This window comes from Molothrus ater, chromosome 3 (assembly GCF_012460135.2).
Source record: "Molothrus ater isolate BHLD 08-10-18 breed brown headed cowbird chromosome 3, BPBGC_Mater_1.1, whole genome shotgun sequence".
Classification (NCBI taxonomy): Eukaryota; Metazoa; Chordata; class Aves; order Passeriformes; family Icteridae; genus Molothrus; species Molothrus ater.
In genome coordinates, this window is record NC_050480.2 from 7,842,792 (window position 1) to 7,861,497 (window position 18,706).

Genomic DNA, 18,706 nt, shown 5'->3' on the forward strand with positions numbered 1-18,706 from the left:
TTACCTGCAAACCTGGCCAGCACTGTCCCCTCTGCTGGAGAGGAGCTGGGATCTTCAGTGCCAGGCCAGATGGCACTGAGAGCCCTCATTGCAGTGTATGAGTCACAGAGCCTGCACAGAACTGGAAATAAAGATCTGTGCACCCCTTGGAGCTTCATTTCCTTAGCAGGGATGGGGTTCTGCGTGGATGATGTCAAAGTTAGAGCTTGAGCCAAAAGAGACTTCTGTGGATTGGCCTGCAAAAGGCTTGTGCTAGCAAAATGTGGCTACCTCGCACATACACTCATCTGAAACACCTTTTCTACTTGATTTTTACCTAACCATTTCCAGGTTTATTTTACAGGCTTAAAATTGTTATTTTAATATTCTAATTATTGGAGTTATTTGTGTCTGTATTTAGGGAGTACATTAAAAGATCACACTCCTGATTTTATCCCTTACCAACTACATGCTTCTAAAAATTCAGCAGGAATTTGCAGAATCGTTGGCTGGAGTGTGTCCAAAGAGGGACAACAAAGCTGGTGAAGGGTCTGGAGCACCAAGGCTTCTGAGGTGGGACTGGGGGGTGTTTAGCCTGGAGAAAAGGATGATCAGAGAGACCTCAATGTGCTCTACTGAAAGGAGGTTGTAGCCAGCTGGGAGTCGGTCTTTTCTCCCAAGTAATAAGAGATAGGGCAAGAGGACACGGCCTCAAGGTGCACCAGGAGAGGTTTAGATTGGGTATTAGGAGAAATGTCTTTATTGAAATGTCTTTAACTCAAAGGGTGCCCAGGGAAGTGAGGGAGTCACCCTCCCTAGCAGTGTTCAGGGGACATGGAGATGTGGCGCTTAGGGACGTGGTTTAGTGGCAGACGTGGCACTGTTGGGTTAATGATTGACCTCGATGATCTTCCAAACTCAGTGATTCCATTACTCCGCGATTCAAAGAATTTCAGTTCTCCAGTGCCACTTGCTTTTACCTGTAACATTTTTATCCTGTAATATAAATCTAAAGTCTGAGTTTTTAAAAATCCAGCAAATGAAACTTTGGCTTTATAAGTGGCTTTGTAAACCTTCTGCGCGTAGGTTGACCCATGCATGCGGGCACTGGAGAAGCGAATCGGAACGGGCGCAAATGGGGAAAGAGCTGGGATTCACAGATGCCTCTCAGCCGGCGGGATACCCGCGGGGTTCGGGATAAGGGAAGCCCTATCCCCCAGCAGTGCGGCTCTTTGCTCGGTCCGTCCGAGGCAGCAGCCCCGGGGACGGGCGCGTTTTCCGCCGGGACAACGGCGGAGCCGCTGCCCGGGACGCGGCCGTGACGTCACGGCGTTGCCGGGAGACACCGCGCTGTGTTCGTGAGACGCCCAATGGGCGCCCGAGGAGGTGACGTCATGCCGGGGGCGGCGCCTCCTCATTGGCCGGCCGTGGCGCGGGGGCGAGGAGCGCGGGGAGTGGGGGGGATGCGGGAGCGGCCCCGGGATCGGGGCAAACACGGCGCGGCTCGGCCGGGATTTTATCCCTCCTGCAGCAATATTGTATTAAACAGTGCTTGCTTACCGCCTAGGAGTTCCTGGGGGAGCTCTCAAAGCTCCTTTAATGCTCTCAAAGTTTCTTTACTGCTTTAGAAAAATAGATGTTTTTATACAAATTAAGTTCGTGTTTTGCTCTTCCTTCATCTGGGAACTTCTAATCCCCTCCGCTTTTATCTTGCCTAATTACTACGAAGATTTTAATACGAGTAGGTAAAACAGATGGGGCTGGTTTTCCTGGCGAGAGAGCCCTGTAACGGTGCCGATTGAATGAATATACTTTTTTCCCCCAAGCCTTGCGTGAGTTTCTGAAGTGCTGCTAGCAAAGTGCCTGGGTTTGAAATGGATGTCCTGCACACTGCTCCAAAGAAGGGAGAACTTTTTCCCTACACCTCTTAAGTGGGTGCAAAAGATTCGAGGGGATGGTTTTTGGGACAGCCCAACTGAGGCTTTGTCATCTCAGTGAGGTCTGACTTGATCTACTCACCAGGTCCAACCAAAAATAACAAAAAAAAAAATAAAACGTGCCTCGGGCAGGGATGCTCCATTGGCTGCGTACACGAGGAGCTAAAAGGCATCTGTAGGACGGTCTGTCTGAGGCACAGGGACGGCAGGGGCTCGCAGATCAGGCTAGGGGAGGCTCTGCTGTGACCTTGGCCGGTGGCTTCCACCCGCGCTGCCGATCCAGGGCAAGCCGCGCTCCGTGGGGCCCCGAAACCCGCGCGCTTTGAGCGCCGTGCCGGAGGGGGTGACCCGTGGGGACTCCCACGGATCTCGTATTGTCACAGCCCCCGCTGAATGCCGAGCCCCGGGCGGTCTGACCTCCCTCGTGGCGCTCCGGGCCGGCAGCCCCGGAGGGAGCAGGAGGTGGGCCGGCCCCTCCCGGGGGTGGGCGGCGGGCGGGGCGCGGCGGCTCCTCCTCGCCGGGCCGGGGTTAGTTTCGGAGCGGAGCCGGGGGTGGAGGCGGTGGCGGGAGAGCGGCTCCCGGTGGGAACAAAGCAGAGGCTGGGCCGAGCCGGGTGCCTCCCGCAACAGGTCGTCCCGGCGGCGGCGGCAGCAGCAGCAGCGCAGCCCCTGCGCCCCCCCGGCCGCCGCTCCCCGCTCCGGGTGGCGGGGCCGGCACCGGCCGCCCCCATGCGGTTCGGCTCCAAGATGATGCCGGTGAGTCCCGGGCCGCGGCGAGCGGAAAGTTGGAGCGGGGCAGCGGGAGGGAAAATGGATCCTGCGGCCGTGGAGGGGGGCGGGAGGCGACTCTCCTTCCCTCCGGCGTTCCCTGCCCGCCTTCCCCCGCTCGGTCCGGGCTCCGGGGCCGCGCAGGGGCTTCCCCTCCCCCTCCCAGGTTTTCCTTTTCTTCCTCTTTCACGCCGGGATCAACTTGTTAGACGGGCCCGCTGGAGCCGAGCCAGGGCCGGGGGGGCTGCGGGGCCCCGGCAGCGGCGCGGGGTGGAGAGGGGCCCGCAGCGCCCGGGGCTTCTCCTTCTCCCACTGCTGGGGGATACGGCTGGGATAAGGCTTCCCCGCCCTCCCGCGGGCTAATGGGCACTTCGCCTGTATCCTGCTTTCTTCTTCTTTTTTTGTTTGGTTGGTTGGGTGTTTTTTTTTTTTGTTTTTAATGGTACGAAGTTCTTAAAGTTGGTTTGAGCCGTGCTGTTTCTGGGGGGGTGCGGTGGCTTTGCCTTGCGGTGCCCGGAGACACAGGGCGGCCGGAGGAAGATGGAGCCCGCGTTGTTTGCGGTGCGGAGCTCTCGGGGCAGGTATTCCCCACCTCGGCCGGCAGAGTTTCGGGAGCTGCTGGCGGCGGTGTGTGCTAAACCTGCCCGGCTCTGGGAAGTGTCTCTGTTCTAACACTTTCAAAGGGCACACGGAGCACCGCCTCCTCTAAGGAGTTTTACCATGAATTTTAAAACTGCGCCGTTTTTGTCAGTTGTAGCTGGATGAAAGCAAAGCCCGGCAGCTTTTCCTTAGTTTCCAGCGCAATAATGCGAAAGCGGTGACGTAAAATAGTTTCCTTTGAAGGTACACCTGCCACTGAATCCCTGGGTTTATTGGCAGGGATGCCCTGTGAAATCCATATTCTGTTGTTCTGGTAGACTGGAGTATGTACAGAAAATCCCGACGAGCTTAATACCTATTTAGTCCGAGCTGAGGGTGCTTTCAAGTGTTCTCTCTGCCATCCTCCCCCGGGCGGTGTGGCCTGTCTTACCGAGTAGCTTTGCACGCATAGGTGGTTCCTTCAACAGCATTCTTGTATTAAAGATTATTTCTAGTTTAACTCTTCAAGGAACTGATTGAAGCAATCAAAAAAAGGAGCTGTACTGAAAGGTGAAACTGGGAACCCGTGCTGGAAGGATGTGGGTGTTTCAGGGAAGCTTGTTTTGCTATAGGTGTGAGGTTCTTCCTCTGCAATTAGGAGGAAATAATGAGCGATAATTTGATCTCGCAGAACACGAGAGAAGGCTGGGTGACGATTGCTCTAGCTAATGAGGGAGGAACAGACAGAATATGAGCCCAACTAGATTAAATAGCCAGTGTGTTGTCTGTCAACAGTGGTGTTGTCTGCCTGTGAAAACTTAGAAAAACAAGCAGTAAATATAATAAGGTGTTGATTCGATCCATGTCAAAACTGAGTTAGGTAAGCGCCCTCATATATCAGTGAAATCTTCAAGAGATGCTGTTGCGTTCCTTGTCACTGAGTTCAAATAAAGGAGAAAACAAACAGACGCAGTCTTATCCCATCAGCATTCGCAGGTGACAAATTCCAGAGTATGCATTGCCCCGGTGGCTCCGACTTCTCTTTGTTGATGACTCAACTCATTAGGGATTCTGGTGTTTCACACGTAAATAAAGGGATGAATACGGCCTCTTCACATTGTGTTTACTGCGAATAATGAAAGGATTGTGAGGGTTGATAAGTGGCTTAAGGAATAAAAATGTAAGTATTTTGAGTATTGGAACTTTTAATTCAGCTTAAAAAGATTTTCTCGAGATTTCCTCATTGTCTTTTAGGTAATAATAAGAAAAACTTCCTCATTTATTTTTTCAGAAAAAATTAAAAGTTTGAGATGGGCAGAGGAGGAGGGAACAGGACATGAGGGGTATTTTATTTGTTCAGTAATGCAGCGTTCATAACTTCAATATCTTTTTCTTAATTGCTTGAATGGAAATAGTAGGCTGGCCCTAAACCATCTACAAAATGTTTAGTTTCTTAAAAGTTTAAAATGCCTCCTTCTTTTCTCCACCCTACAAATAAAATCAGATGATTTTTATTTATGGTTTTACCTCTCAGCTCCAATTCCATCTCCTGTGCTCCAGAAGAGAGTGTGGGCAAAGCATTAAACAACACAGTTTGTTCCCCAAGTGGGAAATACAGGCAACGTGAGCCCAGCCAGGAATTCACCTCTGAGCAGCTGCCAGGGAAAAGCTGGGAAATTGCTGTAGCAGCATAACTATTCATGCTCTTGGGAGACTACCCTGAAATAGGAATGTTTTCCTTGTGGTAATGACAGATAGGAGCTCAACTGCTGCTGTAACCATATGTCAGGGCAGTGGGACTGAAAGTCTGCACGAGGGTGTACTAAGAAGTAATTTGTGTGTAGCTGTACTGCTGAAGGTAATAACAGGGTTAATGCTGGCAAGCTGTGTGAGGTTGTCTCACCTTTCATCTGTGAAGGCTTGTGGGAGTGTGACTGGTACTGTTAAGCAGTGAGAAGGAGCTGGAAACACTTTCTAAAATAGCATATTTTTCCACAGCATAATTGGTATCTCTCCTTTTATTTTACATTATTACCCTAAAAGGAGTATGTATTGAGAAATAATTTGGGTCATTATGCATGCTGGATAAATGTTTGGGGATCTTTTTCCTGTCAGAATGTGGGATGTGGTAGATTGAGCTACCCTTTAATACCCAGAGGACTTTTTAGATCAACCCACCCTTGATCTAGATAATTATTAATTATTCAATTTGAATTATGTGCATTGGTTCCTGGCGGCCTCTTGAAATTGGGGTGGATCCAGACCCACAGCTGTATTGTTAGGGACTAACTTGGCAAACTGGGGAGCACTTTAATTCCTTTTGAAGTTTTGCCTTCTATCATTAGAAATGACTGAAATGTCTGACACCCAAGTTCTTGATAACCATGTGTTCTTTTCTAATCAAGTTAAACTTTCAAGTGTAACTTGAAAGCAGCAACTTTGATACCACAAGGAGTAATCCTTTCCTTCTGAAGTCTAACATCTTGTCCCAAGGGAACTTCTTGGAGTTGCCACATCCAATGAGCACTTCAAGTACATATTTTCAATGCAGTATGCTCACTAGTTTGTGGATATGTCTATGTTTCACCTTAAAAAAACCCTACAATTAAAGCTGTTTTGCAGTTAATTGGAGGTGCTGTATGGATTCTGAGTTACTGAGGTAGTCTGTCTCTGGAAATTTTTGTAGGAAGCATTTCTCTGGTAGTTAAACTAAAGAACTTTTAGCAGAAATGAGTCTCTTGTGCTTTGTAATATAAGCAGCTGTAAGTTTATAAACAAACTGACCCCCAGCAGAGTTTATGAGAGGAATAAGTGAGCTGTAGGATCTCAGTGCTGTTCCTGTGGTCTTTTAATAATTTATCTCTGATCAGGTTTATCAGTCATTAACACTGTTTTCCTTGGCCCCTTTCATGGATTTCTGTGCAGGAATGGGGTTTCAGACTGTGAGCTCTTCAAAGAGTATGCTACATATCTTCATCTAATTGGAGGATTTAGTTTATTAAGTGTTCTTTTAACTGAATGTCCACTTAATGTTAATAATTTATAAGTTTTAATGCTATATTCAAACACTTTAATGTGGTACTCAGTGTTTAAGTATTCTGTCTAGAATGCTAAATAAAGCTTAGGTGATTGTTTTGCTGTGCTGTCCTAGCTCTAAACTTCTCAAACCTCTTGGACTTCCCTTACAGACTCTGACCTGTTGTTATGCAAAATAGAAAACACTGCCTTGAGGTTCCCAGAGTGCTCTTTTTCTTTTTCCCCTCCCTTTACTTCGTGCTGTTACAACAAGATATTTTTTTACTTTTTCTTTTTTTTTTTTTTCCTGTTCAGTGAATAATTGTTCCAGGAGTAGTTTTAAATGCATTTATTTTCTCCTATGTATTTTTTGATATCCTAGCACTCTACCTGCAATTTTTGTTATATTACACAGCAGCGTCTTAATATCTTTGTTTCTTTGTGTGGCTTTTATCAGACATGGGGGAAGGGCAATATTACAAATTCATACCAGATCAAGCTGTGGTGACCATGGGAATAGTTAATTATGCCTCTTCTGATCTGTTGAACAATTCAGGGCCTGAGTGCCTTGTGGGGCTCTTGCATTTACACTTTTGAGGGCTAATATGCTGTCATGAAGTTTGGGATGGATGGATAAATCACAGAATTTTGTTCTGTCTTCTCCTTCCTAGTGTTGTCAGAAGGGATCTCTGCTTTTTTTGGTGAGCAGATCTGCTTTGTGGGATTAATTTACATGCAAGTAAGTTGGACTTTAAAAGAGGCAGGTATAAAGGTTATTCCCACAGAATAAACTAGTGGCATGGCAGTGTGCCTAGCATTCTTTTCAAATTATTGATGGAGAAACAGTCTTGAAAGTGCTCTGTTTGCCTGGCCCCTGTCCTTGTCAGCAGCCTTGGGGACTGCTCTCTCTCTCTCTCTCTCTCTCTCTCTGTCTCTCTCTCCCTGTGTGTGTTATGGAGTTGGTTTAATTACTGCACAGTCCTGCCTTGCTGCCACACAGCCTCCCTGGTGGGTGACCCTGACAAGATGGGCTCGAGCTGCCTCCTATGGCTTGGTGGCACAGCTGAAGAAGGACTTCTTGCTTCCTTGTCCTTCCTTCCCACTGACAACAAAGGAACAGCCAAGATCCTTTTCATGTCTGGGCTTTCACTGTCTTGTGAAATGTAAGAGGTACTCAGTGCTCTGGAAACTGGAGGATGCTCCTATTCAGGAGGTAACGAGCAGATAAAACTTCTCTTTGCTCTCAGTTTTATTATATTGAGGTCTGGTTTCTGTCAGCTTAGTCACTTGTGAGTCAGGCAAAGTCTTTTTGATGTTCAGTTCCCAAACAGTGGGATGATACTGTGAGTAAAGGTCACCAGAAATCCTGGACATCACGTGAAGTGTACTTAATTATCTTAGTCACCACTGCTTTAATGGTTTAGAGGTTTCAGACTTTTCTGTGGAACATGAAAGACCTGAAATGTTGTTTTAAAACAGTGTTAGATAACTTGCTGCAGTTTGGGATAGATGTTCATGGAGAGGGAATAGTGAGCTGGGACAGAACAGCAACTGTGACTCTGACGTGCTAAAGGGCACAAAGTTGTCTTCTGCTGTTGCTGTTTGCATTTAGTTAATCATTAATATTCAGGATCTTGCTGCTGCTGTTTAGGGTTAGTCATGCACTTGTACTCATTGGGTATTTCACCAGAGGGATGGTATTACATGGATATTGACCCCACTGGTGTCTTAAGGATGAACCCTCTGGGTTTTGTTTCTGTGGTGTTAGCACCAAGATTTTTTTTGCTGAGCTGGTAATGTAGTTTCTGTACAAATTTATTCTATACTGCTGTGATGCTTCCTGGTCTTAATCTGATATGAACCTTTGATAGATGGCTGTGTGCAGTGCCCTACCTTTTAGTGGTGTTTATTTTAAAAAGAAAGATTAGGGCAAAACTTTGTGCATTTGTCTAGGGTTTTGCATTGTTTTAAAACCCTTTTCATGTGTTTATTTCATGCTTCTGCAAAGTAAAGCATAGACATTTTAAAATCAAGCTTGTGCTGCAGTTATCACTTATTCTGTTCTCTTGATAATAAAATTGATTCCTTTATCTGCAGTGTACCTGGGTGATAATACCCAAACTCATGTAAAAACATGGACATGTTCCCTCAGAATTGACAAGAAGATGACTTGAAAGGTTCTGACATTATTGAGTTATTCTGTATCAAACATTTGATCTGTAAAATGCAAACTGCTGTGGATCATAACCTTGAATAAAGTGAGCAGAAGCTGCAGGGAGGTCAAGCCATTTGTTAGAGGTCATGCAGTGAACTCAGCCTGAGATGTGGAGGACCTGTAGAGTCAAACCAGCTGGGACATTGTGGTGCAGCTGGAATACAGGTCTGTCATATCCAACATCAGCATTTAAATGATTTGTAGGGTTAATCACAAATGGGGAGAGAACTCTGGTGGTATTTCATTGTGTTCCATGCTTGAGAATGGGCCCTGAAAGAGATGCTTCTTCACCAATCCTTTAAAATATATAAAATAAATATTCTTGTTTCACTGTTTAGGATGTATCTTGGATAAGAAGCAATATGTGGGGTTTGTTTATTTTTTTTGTTGAATAAGTTAGGAGATTTTCCTTGTCATTTGATACTTCTACTTTATGAAACTTAACTACTTAAGGAGTAATTTAGATCTAAGTTTAGATTACTGGTTTTCCTCTATTTCATTAGGGTGTTAAATCCCATTGTTTGTTTCAATTGAAAGCTAAGGGAGAGTCTCTGGAATTGTGTATTTTTCTATTTTTCTTACTTAATTTTCCTTCTGTTATTTAAAAGAGTAAAATATTTTTTTTTATGTATTTGAGCTCTGTTCTGCACCAAACCACAGTAGCTCCATTGTAGCAGCAGCCTGTGAGTGTGAACAAGGAGCTGGAAGTCTCCACGTAAGCACTGCTGTAGTTTATCTTTCTTGCATTCTCAAGGTGTTGGAGGCTTCACCTTCTACAAGGTGACTGTCCCCTTCCTGAATTTCAGTAGCCACAAGCCTCTTCAGCAAGACACAGCAATCTCACCCTCCTATTCCTTAGTTTTGCTGAACAAAGCTCAAGTTGTGCAACTTGGCTGGGCTAGCAAATAATATTCATTTTGAGGAGGGCTTTTGCTCCTGTAGCTGGGTCTCTTACTCAGCTGTTTCTGTCATACTTGTGCACAGTTATAACTTGCTAATTTCCCTGCTGCCTGAGGGTGGTGGCTTGTCTAGTGCACTTTTTCCTTTTTTTTTTTTTTTTTTGGAGTGTGCACAGACCTTTTGTTCAGTCTGCTCTCTCAGTAAGTATTTGCTGTCCTGAATGCAGAATCTTACCTAGGTCAGTATCTGAATCACACAGAGCAGTGATTTGTGGAGGGATGGAATGTAAGGGAATAGTGTGGAAGGTAGTCTCACCCCTGAGGAGTTGCAGCTGTACTAATCACCAAAGATGAGGAACAGGCCTGCCCTTAGTAGGCCACAGCTGTGTCCAATAATGATGAGTGCTACAAAAGAGTGGGTTAGCTGGGTGAGAGCAGAGCTGGAGTTTGTTGGCTGTGCTGTGAGAAAGGAGGAGTCAGTGCTGTGAGGAGTTGCCCATGAGAAACCACTGAGAAAGTATGGGACTTTTGAAATAAGACAACAACAGTGATTGTTAGCTCCTGCCTGATTTCTCCAGACAAGTGAAACCCTTTCCTGCCATCTTTGGGTATCCTAAGCCAGGGGAGGCCCTCTAAAGGATGGCATTCCTAGAATTTGTTAGAGCTTCTCTGGTCTCAGCTGTAGTACAACTGTGTGTCTCTCAATGCAATCAAGTGTTCAGGAGAAGCTGACACAGCAGGGAATGACTGAATTCTGGCTATAGTGGAGAGAGGGAGGTGTCACTGAGTGTGAAAGGCAGAGTGCAAGGGACCAGGCAAAATGGGCCAGACCTCCCAGAGGAATGGCAGGGAGCTCTCCTGTGAAATACTGAGGTGGCAGAGGGACTCTGCCATGGCTCATGTTCAGGCTGAGTTCCTGAAGAGTGCTGCAGTCCTGTCATGCTGCCTGTAGCCTCTCCATGCTGCATCTTCCAGCCTTTTGAGAACAGCTGCTGCTGCAAGGGAAGGTCTGTGCAGGGAAGCCATGGACACAGCACTCTGCTTCTTGCCTCTGCACTCTTGTCCCTCTGTGCTGTCTGTAGGTCTTGCCACAAGGCCCTTCTCAGAGTGATTTACCAGTGTTGCATGAAAAACATTGTTATTTAGGGTACTTCTCGTGCAAATAGTATTTAGCAGTGTTGGCTCAGAGAAGGTTTTCTACCTCCAGGGAAGCTGAATGAGCAGCCAAGTAGTACCAGGCTGAAAGGGACAACTTCTGAAGCTCTTGAAGCGAGAGGAGCCTGGCATAATATGAATGTTATTTGTTTAAACTCTGCTCTGTTTAATTCATTTAAAATAGGTGTGACATCACCTAAGCAACCACCATTCTGTACAGTACTGTCTTGTTTACTGTCATGACTTTGGTGACAACCTGTAAAGCCAAAAGCCACCCAGCAAGCTCTGCTGCCTTGCCCTGCTGAACTGTTGTCCCTTCACTTCTCAGCTGGTGTGTCTGCACAGAGCCTGCTATTGCCTGGAGAGAGCTGTGGGGAGTGAGCAGCACTTAAATAAAACCTGTCAGACAGTGATCAGCTCTACAATCTGCCACCCTTCTGCAGTGTCTGGTGGAGTGCCTGAATGTTTGGGATACAAGTTAAAATGTGTAGAGCTCCACAGGAGCAAAGGTTGGATCAAGCAGGTTGCTTGGGCTCATGGGCTGACTGAAGGGAACAAGATTTCTCCTTCCCAGTTCTGCTGGAGTTTTACATATCCTATTACTGTAAAGTGGTTGGCTGAGACTGTCTGGCCATTCATCATTTCTCATGTTGGACTAGCCCCACTGATCCCTTTTAACCTGCAAAATAACAACCAACATCCATCTGTTGTGTTGCAAATGCTCAGTGTGTCTGTCCTCTCTGCCAACTGAATGGCTGCTGCTTTAGTTACTCATGACTTCCTGTGTGTTGCAGCCCAGAAGAGGTAGGACAAAAACCCTCCTTTATGGCTTTGAATAATAATAATAATAATATCAGCTGTTGTCAAATAGTTTTGATCACCAAGCACAGGCATTTTGTGCTGGCCATCTTTGGCATGGCTGGTGGCTGTGTTGGTTGTCTGCAGTGCTGTGTGTCCTGGCAGTCACCTGGCAGGATGTGAGAAGTGAAGGTCATTGCCATGCAGCAGGTGTGTGTACCCACCCAGAGTTGGTGGTGAGTTGGGAAGGGCTGCTCTTCTGCAAAGGTGTGGTGTGACATTACACCTAATGAATTTAATAGTAGGATGCTGCTCAAATGGATGGTCTTGTTCCTTTGGTTTCCGTCCACACCCAAAGCCGTGTGGCTTTGGTAGCTTCCCCTTGAATTTAGTAAGGACTTGAGTGATGGTTTGTAGCAAATAAAGGCAAAAAAGAGCTAAAAACTTCCATGGTGGGAGTGATTTGTCATGGGGCTGTGCAATCAGAAATAATGTGGATTTGGGAGGATCATGGTGTACCTCAGCTCTCCATTTAGGAGCAGTCAGATGATACCTTATCCTCCTACCCTTATTGTATTTGCAGGGAATGCCCCAACAAAGCAGGAATGAAACATCTGACTCCATGTTCTCAGAAGGCTAATGTATTACTTTATTATACTATATTATATTAAAGAATACTATTCTAAATTATACTCAAGAATACAGAAAAGATACTTACAGGAGGCTAAAAAGATAATAATGAAAACTCGTGACTCTTTCCAGAGTCCTGACACAGCTTGGCCCCAATTGGCCAAAGAGTCAAAACAACTCACAGCAGAATCCAATGAAACAATCACCTGTGGGTAAACAATCTCCAAACACATTCCACATGAGCACAACACAGGAGAAGCAAATGAGATAAGAATTGTTTTCCTTTTTTCTGAAGCTTCTCAGCTTCCCAGGAGCAAAATCCTGGGAGAAGGGATTTTTTTCAGAGAATGTGAATGCTGCATAACCTCCCTTGAGAGTTGGTAATACAGGGGAATTTCTGCACCATCTTTTTGTGTTGTCACTCACTGCAAGGAGTACGTTGGACTAACAAAAACATAACATTTACTGTGGTGATATTTAGAAGATGGAACAAGGAAGCCTCTACATTGTAATGGCAAATATGTAGGAAGACAGCAGATTTGGAAAGTGATAAATAGGCACACTGTTGTGCTGTGTGGTCTGAAATTCCTAGTTTAGTTTGTTTTTTGCTTGTCCTGCAGGTAGATGGCTGAAGAGCACATTCTGGAATTGGAGCATAAAGGAGATGTCAACCCTGTGTTGACAGGCTGTGATGTGCTAAAATGCCTCTGACTTTGCCATTGTAGTAATGCATTTTAGGGTACCAGACTGGCCACCTTGCATCACAGAACAGCCCAGTGTGTCCTGTGACTTTTCCTGCACTGGAATTAATCTGTGTGGTTAAATATGTCATTGTTTCAGATGCCAGAAATGGCGTGTCCTCTGACCTACCTGTGTGTGTCATGAGTGTTTTGATTTGGAGTATTTTATGGAGGTAGGACACAGGTTTTGACAGCTGTTTTCCTAGAGGAGTGACTAATACAATGTGTTTTCAAACGTGTTTAGCACAGAACTCTGTGAAGTTGCTGGGTTTGGAGTAAATAAGTGTTCTGTGCTTTTTTTTTTTCCCCCTGACTTGCTACATGATTTGTTTTGTGTTGCTATTACATCACAAATCTTCTGCTCTCTGTTCTTTTTTTTAAATACTATTTTAGATACATTGACTCACAAAAAAAGCAATTCCTCTCTTCTGCTTCCATACCCTGCGGTCCCCCATGGGTGCTCCCACCAGCACAGCCCCCTGGTATCAATGAATAGAATTTAAGTTATAAATGTGCTTGATGTATGGGTAGGCACTTGCTGTATGATAAATGTGACTTTGCCTTCTGTGTTCTGGTGGGCTGAGGTGGAGCTGCTTCCTGGTGTGAATGCTGATTGTCTTTTTATTGGTAGATTATTACAAATTGGCTGGAAAAGCAGAAAAGGAGAGTTTTTTAAACCCAGGAAGAGTTGGTGTCTTAGGCAGTGGGAGGTGTGGTGTGGGTGGGAAAGGTGCCAGATCCTGTGATAGCCTGTGTTGTTTAGGTGTAGGTGGTGTTAAATATGCTTTTATCCCTGATGCATATCTATTTTTGCTTTTCGCCAGGAAGAGTCTTGTCTTGTACAAAATCTTTTATTACCAGGAAAAACACTGGGCTTTCTTTGAGAGAAAGTACCTGCGTTTTAAAGGACTGTCTTGAGATTTGTAATTCTTGTAATTCTCCCAAGTCCCCACAGGGAGCATTTACTGTGGCCCTTTTTTGGCCTCTGGCCATGTAGGAGGCTGAAGGAACCATAACACTTATTCCCAATGGGGGGAAGCTCTATTACAGCAAGAGCAGCCTACTTTCTTTTTTATTTTCCTTTATGAAGTTATTACTACCTTTTTTTTTCTTTTGTACGAAGACTTCCTCTGAGTTTGACGTAAGCACAGAAAATTGAGATGATTCAGGCTTAAGCTTGAGTTCATAACCCCACTCATTATGCTTGGATGTTGTCTTGGCTTTAGGATCATTGAGAACAGCCCATGTTTTGATACTGAAGAATGGGAGGAGGAGCAACTGGAACCCCCCTGTGATTATGTTGTATGAGTTGGACTGGTCCCCTTTTCTGTAGTACGTATCTATTGTAACAATTACATGGTATAATTTTTTTATCTGCCTGAAAATAACATTAATTTCATTCTGCTTGTGCATGAAATGTTTATAACTTGGTGCTGAATGCAGATGATGAGGCAGAGTCTGCCTGAAGGGGCAATCCTCCAAAGATCCAATTCTCCTTTGCTGGCTCCAGGAGGGAGGAGGAGGAGCAAACCTGCAAGTAGGACGCCAAGAGCAGAAGCCCAAACACCACGCGTGGGCTTGCTTTTCTGACAGTCAGCTTGCAGGAGTTGATGGTAAAGTGTCCAGCAGTGCAAAAGTGGTGTCTGCAAGGAGCCACGAGGAAGGATTTGGGGAGAAAGGGAAAGAGTATTTTGGGGTGGAAGGGAATATGTTGAAGGAGAGGAGCTACACAGATGGCAGTGACAGGGATCTGTGAACGTGCTGCTGTGTGGTGTAATATGAAGAATATATACAGGGTTTGTTTCCTCTAGATTTCTGCAGTTGTTTAACTACATTGGTGCAAATTCAAGTGGATTCAGGTCTGAGCAGAACGAGCTGTAGATGATTGGTGTTGGCAAATGTGGGTACTCAGTAAAAGGCTGTGGTTTCCTACATGTGTTACTGAAAACAATGTATTTTATATACTTTACAGGCCAATTTGTTTGGTTTTTATACTTGTATTGGGTTTGTATAGCCAGGTTTTGGTGGGGGAGGGTTACATGGGTCGCTTCTGTGAGAAACTTCCAGAAGCTTCCTCCATGTCCAGCCAGCTCCAAGATGGACCCACTGCTGGCCAAGGCTGGACCAGTCAGAAATCATGGCAGCACCTCTGGGATAACATATTTAGCAAGAAGGAAAAAAAAGATATTGTGCAGATGTAATTATGGCTGGGGAAGAGCAGAGTGAGAATATGTGAGAGGAACAACTCTGCTGTCGCAGACATCTTTTCACTAAAAATCCTTCCTTTAGGATTTTTCCTCCTGAGAAGCTGAGAGGCCTCAGAGACAGAATGTAAGCAATGGTTATCTGCTGCTGTGGAATGCAACAGGTGGATCTGTGATTGGCCCATGTTGGATGTTTATAATTAATGGCCAATCAAGGACTGAGCTATCTCAGAGTCTGAGAGAGCTGCCTTTGTTACCATTTTTTCTTTTCTATTCTTGGCTTAGCTACCTTCTGAGAAACCCTATCCTTTTTCTTTTTAGTATAGTTATAATGTAATATATATATCATAAAATAATAAATCAAGCCTTCTGATCATGGAGTCAACATTCTCATCTCTTCCCTCATCCAAGAACCCCTGTGAACACGGTCACACTCTGCAAACACCAAGGTCAGCTCAGGAGGAGGAGGCGAGAAGGTGCTCCAGGCACTGGAAGTGAGATTCACTGGCAGCCTGTGGTGAAGACTGTGGTGAGGCAGCTGTGCCCCTGCAGCTCTTGGAGGTCCATAGGGATGCAGAGATCCACCTGCAGCCCATGGAGGAGACCCCCACTGGAGCAGGGGGATGAAGAAGAGACTGTGAATGAGCTCTGAGCCTGTGGCAGGCCCATGGTGGAAGAGGCTCCTGGCAGTGACCTTCAGACCTGTGGAGAGAGGAGCCCATGCTGGAGCAGGTTTCCTGGTAGGACCTGTGACCCTGTGGGGGACTCACACTGGGGCAGGCTGTGCCTCTGAAGCACTGAGCTCTGGAAGAGTGACCTACCTTGCAGCAGTTTGTGGAGAACTCTTACCTGGGGTGGTGGACTCACACTGGAGAAGTTCATGGAGATCTTTATCTCATGGGAGGGACCCCTCACTGTGGCAGGGGAAAGGATTCCTCTCCCTGAGCAGCAGCAGGAACAACATGTGATGAACTGACCACAACCCCTATTCCCATCTCCCTTCACTGCTGAGGGGAGGGGGAAGAACTAGAGCTGGAAAGGGGGGAGGAAAAGTCTTATTGTACTTCTTATTTTCCTGCTCTGAGTTTTTTAATCATAAATCCATTTAATATCTCTAATTTGAATCTGTTTTGCCTGTGACATTATTTGGGGGGTGATCTCCAGCTCCTTATCTCAATGTATGAATCCTTCATTATATTTTGTCTCCCTCATTCATTTGCAGAGGGGAGTGATAGAGAGGCTTTGATGGGAGCCTGGCATCCAGCCAGGGTCAACCCACTACAAACTTCTGGATTTTTTTTTTTCCTACTAAATGCTGTTGTTGCAGTAGACACTTGCATTGTAAAAGTATGGGTGGCTTTAAAAGCCACCTTTGAGATTTTCTTGCCTTGTGTGATACATGATAACTCAGCCAAGGAATGGAGAGTTAAGTTGCTCCTGTGCTGAGTGAGCTTTATTTGCATAGACCTTTCTGGTGTCTGGCTTGTGGGAGGACTTTTGCATTCTTGTGTATGGAAATGCCTGAAGAAAAATGTCAAGCTGGTAAACGTAACTTGGGTTCAAAGTCAAAGTCTTTGTTTGGAAAGCTCTGAAAGACTGGGTGCATAATGCTCAGCTGAAAGAAGGGGGGGGATGTAGGTCAGGAATCCTGTGTTTACCAGTCCTGATAGACTTCACAAAATCAAAATTGCTAATCTAAGATAATGATTTTCTACAAGATTTGGCAGGAAAATTGTTATTGCATATTCCTCATTAGTAAGTCTGAACTGCAGTGCCGAGTTCTGTTGTTGAGGTTGCAGCCCATGAAGTAGAATGAGAGCAAACATCCATCCATTAATTTCAGACAGTAACAATACTTGACCAGAACTTGGGCTGTTTCCCTTGCAGCTCTTCAGATTTGCCATCATGATGATTCAGATGCCTGATAGTGAGATGTAATGTGGCATTTGTGCTGTAGCCTTTGCCCACTTGAACTAGCATATATCATAAGCAGATGGCTTTCATTCTGTTCTCTCTACACTAAGGATAAGAGGGAGAAGAAAAAAAGGAAGGGGAAAGCTTTCTCTTTGAGGAATGGAAAAATGAGCTGAAAGCAGCAAAGTGCACATAGATGTATGTTGTATTTTAAGTCCTGGAAAAAATTGACATTTTTGCTAAAGATAAAATACAAATGCATAACAAACTTATTGTTTAAAGTAGAAACTACCACGCCATTGAGAGTAAAAGCTCAGTCTTGTTTTCTGCTGTGATACAATGAAAAGGGAAAAGGGCTGTGCTTGATATGGACTGGGAATAATCTGAGCAATCCCATGGTGCTTCCTGCTATACTCCACCTACCTTGCATCATAACTTCCTTTCCCATATTTATGGCCCAAAGCCAGTGCAAAATAAACAGAGTGGTGTGTGAGGAGATGGCAAGAGCTGAACTCCGTGCGTTTGGGTGTGGCTGGAGGCAAACTCTAAACTTTACTCTGCATTTCTCTTGAACCCTCATTGAACAGGATCAGGGATAGCAGTCATCCCATGTGCCTGTGTTCTAGTAAGTCTATTATTATCTTTGCTTACCTTAATCTTTTGCTTACCTTAATCTTTTGCTTACCTTAATCTTTAAGGGAGGATGTTGCCTATGGAAGGACGGTTTTCAGGGTCTGAGGAAGTTCATGCAGAAGAATCACTTAATTACTCTGTTGTGGTGTAGTTTGCACTGAATGGAGAGCTGTAACTGTGCACCAGCTCTGACTGCTGCTTCTCAGAACAGGAAAATGTGCTCCTGTGCAGGCTGTCTTCTGTTGTTTAGAAAGTTGCATCAAGTCAGCAAAAATTTCTGTTTTAGCCACTGATTTCTTTGTAGCCATCTGGGAAGGTGCAGCATCATTGCTCCCACTGGGTAAGATGCAAGACTTTAAATTTAAAACTCTTTGTGTGGAGGGGTGTTGTATTTATCAGGGAAGGCTTAGTAGTAGTTTAAACTGTGGGTAAAAGCAGTTATTTCTCTCACCTGTACTTGAAATGTGATAGTTCATCTATTAATTCTAAAATTTCTATGTTGCTAGTTTTTCAGCTAACTAAAACTAACTTCTAAAATTGCATTTTAGTTCAGGATTTAAATTCATAGAAAATGATGTAAATTAATTGAAAAGCCCTAAAAGAACGACTTCTAATGCCTCCTAAAAATGAGAGCTGAGAAAATTTGTTATGCAAGCTAAAACCATTACTTAGCTGTGTTATGGAAATAAAAAAATCTTCGACACAGGTAATGAGTGCTCCAAGGGATTAGGTTTCAGTCTGAAATGTAGCTAATAAAGAATGATGTTATTAGCTCTGATGCAAAGTAACAAAATGAATCAAATTTTCCAGAGGCAGTTTGCTTGTTTGGCTATCAAATAATGGGATTGGCTCTGCTGTTTTCTCCTTGTGTGCCTCAGTTTCCCTGCCGGTAAAGTAGGAAACTGCTTGCTTGTGTCATGACTTCCTGGCCATAAAGTGCTTTGAAGCTGAAGAATACTGTGTGAATAGATGCCATGGTTTGTGTTGTATAGTGCATGCTGTGCAGGAAGCCTCCATAAAGTTAGGAATCCAGACAATAGTGAAAAACAGGGTTAAGTTCTTATTTTTTAATGTATTCTTGATTATGTTTTATAAGGGACTGAGTTTTGCTGATTGTTGCCCATTGCTGACATTTTATGATCAGAGTTAAGATTTTCCCTAGAAATGTGGGGAGGGGGGAAATGTGTCCCTTTTAACTCAGGTAGTTTCGGGAATTAATTAAGTGTATTTTAATTTACAT

At 44.8% G+C, this 18,706-nt stretch overlaps 1 protein-coding gene across 1 annotated transcript in view; it reads left to right on the plus strand.

The window, feature by feature from the left end:
* The first annotated feature begins 2,526 nt into the window (after positions 1 to 2,526).
* TP53BP2 (tumor protein p53 binding protein 2) overlaps positions 2,527 to 18,706 on the plus strand; it is a 56,785-nt gene continuing 40,605 nt past the window's right edge. Inside the window, exon 1 of the mRNA XM_036379684.2 lies at positions 2,527 to 2,672. Within this exon, the coding sequence (XP_036235577.1) occupies positions 2,646 to 2,672 (27 nt within the window). The 5' untranslated portion in view covers positions 2,527 to 2,645. The remainder of the gene's footprint in view (positions 2,673 to 18,706) is intronic.